Raw genomic sequence first — 4444 nt, 5'->3', positions numbered from 1 at the left:
TTTTTAACTACTAATTTGATTTCTTGTTAATAGATCTATTTAGATTTCTATTTTCTTATTTCTAGTTCTTCGCTACCGGTAATTTGTGTCTTTCTTAGAAAAGTGTCCACAACATCTAAGTCATCAAATCTGTTGGCACAAAGTTGCTTATAGTAATCCCTTATAATAGTTTTAACTTCTGAAAGGTTAGCAATGATTATCCTTTCATTCCAGATTTGGTAGTTTATACCCCCTTTTTTTCTTAGTATAGCTAAATGTCAATTTTGTTGATCTTTTCAAGAAACTTTTTATTTCCTTAATTTTCTCTGGCTTTTTTCTGGTTATTTCATCAATTTCTTTTAAAATCTTTTTAATTCTTTTTAATTTCCTTAGGGTTAAATTTTTCTAGTTTTTTGGGGGTTTTTTTAAATGAAGTAAGGTACTAATTTGAGATCCTTCTTTTCTAACTTAGTTTTTTAAAGCTATAAATTTCTAAGTACTGCTTTACCTATATTCCATAAATTTTAATACGTATTTTGTTTTCATACAGTTCAAAATATTGTCTAATTTCCATTGTGATTTCTTCTTAGATTCATGAGTTACTTATAAGTGTATATTTAATTACCAAGTATTTGGGAATTTCCCCAATTTTTTCTTTATAATGATTTCTAATTTAATTCTGTTGTGGCTAGGGCATATAGTTTGTATGACTTGTTTTGTGTATTTTGGATCTCTGTTAGGTGGATATACATTTTCAATTATTATATATTTCTGAAATATTGATCCTTTTATCATTATAAAGCATCTATCTTTGTCCCTAGTGGTATTCTTAGCTTAAAGTCTATTTTTTTTATTACTATTACCACACCAGCTCTCTTATGGTTACCGTTTGCATGGTGTATCTTTTTCTGTTCTATTACTTTCAATATATGTATATCCTTGAATCTAAAGATAGCATGTAGTCGGATTTTGCTTTTACTAGAACATTTTACCAGTTCACATTTAATGTAATTATTTAATAGGAATAATTAAACTAAACAATAGAATATAATAGAGAACCCAAAATTAAAAAAAAAAAAAAAAGAATGGAGAACCCAGAAACAGACCTTATGCACATATGGAAACAATGTATGACTAAGGTGGCATTGCTAATGACCTGGGGGAGGAAGTAATACTGAATAATTAGTGTTGGGACAACTAGATAGCTACATTTTTAATTTTATTTATTTTTTCTTATTCTGAACATTTACTTCCCCCATACCTCGTCCCTGGAGCTGAATGCCAGGAAACAGCACTATGGAGAAGATGATGGCTTTGCCTTCATGAAATAGCTGTTGGAACTGCTTGGGGATGTGCTCAGGGGACTGGGAAGCTGCTGAGTGGGCAGCAGGAGGGTAGCCAGCCGGCCGCCGCCAGACCAACAGCTTCCGGAGCAGGTGCCCAGGTTGCTGCTCAAGTCCTTCAAATGCGTCGGGTCAGGGCATGCACCTCCTGCAGGCACTCCTCATAGGCTTCCTGGTACTCCTCGTGCAGCCTGACCATTATCACGCAGGTGGGGCGCTTGGATCCTGCGGCTGCACCCAGGTCTGTCTTTGAAAGGATATAAATGTAGGGCAGATTCCAGTCCTCACACAGATATGGGAGATGGCAGTGTACCTCAATGGGCAACGTGTCTCCTGCCAAAACCATGATGTCTTTCTCGCCTTTGTTGACAAATTTCTGAACCTCCTTCAGCCCGCGCCAAATCTGCTGCTGCTTGACGGCTTTCTTGATGCATTTGTAGAGCTTCCGTGTGAGGCAGCTAGAAGCCAGGGGCTGTGCGATGGGGTTCAGGTTCACCAGCAACTGGTGGTAAGTATGCTCCCCGAAGGATGCCTCCGCCTGAGCCTCTTGCCCAACTGGATCTCCCTTTATTTTGGTCATCGCAGCGGCCACGGCTACCAACTCCCCAGTAAGCGATGTGTTAGCTACATTTTTAGTATGTGTGCTGCCAAAGGGAGCACTAGATAGACATATTTTTAAAAAATGAAATTGGTACCCTACTTCAGACTCTATACAAAAATTGAGATGGATTAAAGACTTAAATTTGAGACGCTAAACCAAAACGTTAGAAGACAATGGAAGAGAATGAGACTTTGAGGTAGGGAAGGAGTTCTTAAATAAGAAACGAAAAGCACTAACCATAAATGAAAAGTGATAAATTTGACACTATTGAAAATTTAAACTTGTGTTTATCAAATATTACCATAAAGAAAGGGGAAAGACAAGTCCAAACTGGGAGAAAAAACACATAGCTGGTAAAGATTAATATCCAGAACATATAAAGAAATCTTACAAATGAATGATAAGAAAAAAAGTGTGCGAAAGACATAAGCAGCATTTCACAGAAATGGAAACATGGCTTAAGGGTGTTCAGTCTCAAGATCAGGAAAGTGCCTATTTAAACCACAGTGAAATTCCATTTTATAGTACTAGGTTTATAGTAATTAATTCTTACCTTTTTCCTCACCCATCTCAGACATGTATACCTTAAACTTTAGTGCACTGAACTTTTTGAAATTCTCTTATTACATAATTTTCTTTTATTATCTGGGTGCCAATGTACAATGCTTTGTTGTGTTGTTATTGTTGCTTAGAATGCTCTTCCTTGTCCTAGTGCAGTGGTTCTCCAAGTGTGGTTCCCAGGCCAGCATCAATAGCATCATTAATGTACTTGTTAGTAATGCAAATATCCTGGCCCACTCCTAAACTATCTTTTCAAGGATGTTTGTATAGTGAAAACTTCGTAAATCAGAAGTAGAATTTCCCTCTAGAGCAGAGGGTAGGTTTGCTTGCAATCCATTATAAAAGGTTGGGGTTTCCTGTGCTCAGGATTTCTTTCCTCTGATACAACCAACTGTATGTGTTGTTATCTGGCTTTTTCCCAATACCCTATGGGAATTGAACTTGGGCACCTTCCACAAGAAAATGATGATACTCCTTTTGCTGTGAGTAAAAAACTGTCCTTTCTCTAATCCAAGAGTCTTATGTTTTTTGCTGTATCCATGAAACTTTGGCAGGCTAACTATTTACCTTGCCAAGTAGGAGAGCTAGGCTAACTTGTAAGCAGACCTATCACAGTTCTTGACACAAATCTTTTTTCTTTAAGTTAGTGCTCTGAAATGGGAACCATTGCTTTTAATAATTGTTAATAGGAAGCTTAGTATTGAATAAGCTTACTTTACAATACAGATACTTTTTCAGTGTCAAATTTTGACTTTCAAATATGTAGAATGTCTCCATTATTCTAGTTTTATTTAATTTACTCATTTATCAAACATTTCTATGTGTTCGTTTTGCTCTTATTTTTCTCAGTGTGGCAGCATTAGAAGCTGAGTTGATCCAAAGACACACAGATGGCTGAAAGTGCTGGAAAAGAAAATATAAAATGGACAACCACCATTATTATTAGCTCATCTCTTAAGGTAAAGAGGCATTTGGGCCATTAATCTTTAATTTAAAAATCAAAAGGAATAGAACACTATTTTTAAAGATCCTTAGCTTGATCATCCAAAGTTGTGTGGATCAGCAATTACATAAGCTAAATGTATTTTAAAGGTAAGTTATAAACTTTACTGCATCCATTTTATTTTCTTTTTTTATTTCTTAAGCTGAGCCATTCTGCTACCTGTTGGCAGCTCAGCAGCTGCTCAGCTGGGGCTGGTCTCGAACCGCTGTTGCTCAGAGCTCAAACTCTTGAGCGAGCTCTTAACCAACTGAGCCACTCGGCCGGCCCCTACTGCATCCATTTTCAACATCCTACTTCTTTCTCTAAATATTTGCAGGTTGGAAAATTTCTAGAGTCCTTTCTTCCTCTCTAAGCCTTTTCTAATGCAGATGTTAAGGAATTCAAGAAACAGTATCGCATATGCACATAAATATTACTTAAGGTTTTTTGAGAGAAAAACAGAAACTGATCTGTCTAGTCTTAGTAGCATAGGGAAGAGCAGTCAGTTTAATTGTCATTTCCTTGACTTACCTATCTATCTTTCCTCTAACTGCTTTTCCAATTTTGGCACTCTGTGGTTTCAAGTATGAACTTTTTATCTTTTTTTTTTTAAAGATTTTTTTTATTGGGGAATTGGGGGATGGGAACAGCACTGGGGAATTGGGGGAAGGGGAACAGACAAATTGCTGTCATTTTGTTCTTCACTCTAGTTGTGGAGGACGTTACTTCACTGTCCCAAGTTGGCACCATCATTGCGCTCTTCCCAGGCGAGGCAGATCAGTTGCCGGCTTCTGGACTGCTGCTCACTGTGGCTGCTGCCCACTCACACTGGCTGCTGGCTATACATGGTAGCTCATGGCAGCCCACTGCAGCAGGGGCTGCAGCCTATGCAGTCGCTGGCGACTCATGGCAGCCCAGCTCCAGGTTGAGCTGTTGTTCAGCATCTTAGCTGTAGAGGGCAGTGTCACTGGCCCTCAT

At 37.9% G+C, this 4444-nt stretch overlaps 1 protein-coding gene and 1 pseudogene across 3 annotated transcripts in view; one reads left to right on the top strand and one right to left on the bottom strand.

The window, feature by feature from the left end:
• Positions 1-1080: 1080 nt before the first annotated feature.
• On the bottom strand, positions 1081-2389 carry LOC109373261 (H/ACA ribonucleoprotein complex subunit 2 pseudogene; annotated as a pseudogene).
• Positions 1843-4444, top strand: part of CUNH1orf146 (chromosome unknown C1orf146 homolog) — an 8267-nt gene continuing 5665 nt past the window's right edge. For 2 of the 3 annotated variants that reach the window (XM_019626988.1, XM_019626990.1), the window contains exons 1-2: positions 1843-1930; positions 3334-3443. In XM_019626988.1, the coding sequence (XP_019482533.1) occupies positions 3375-3443 (69 nt within the window). In that variant the 5' untranslated portion in view covers positions 1843-1930; positions 3334-3374. Of the gene's footprint in view, positions 1931-2525; positions 3444-4444 lie in introns of those variants that run through there. The other variant, XM_019626989.1, reaches the window with a different exon arrangement.

This window comes from Hipposideros armiger, unplaced genomic scaffold, assembly GCF_001890085.2.
Source record: "Hipposideros armiger isolate ML-2016 unplaced genomic scaffold, ASM189008v1 scaffold_696, whole genome shotgun sequence".
In the NCBI taxonomy this organism is placed as follows: domain Eukaryota; kingdom Metazoa; phylum Chordata; class Mammalia; order Chiroptera; family Hipposideridae; genus Hipposideros; species Hipposideros armiger.
Note: the sequence above shows the minus strand (reverse complement) of the source record. Positions and strands in the feature narration are given on the sequence as shown.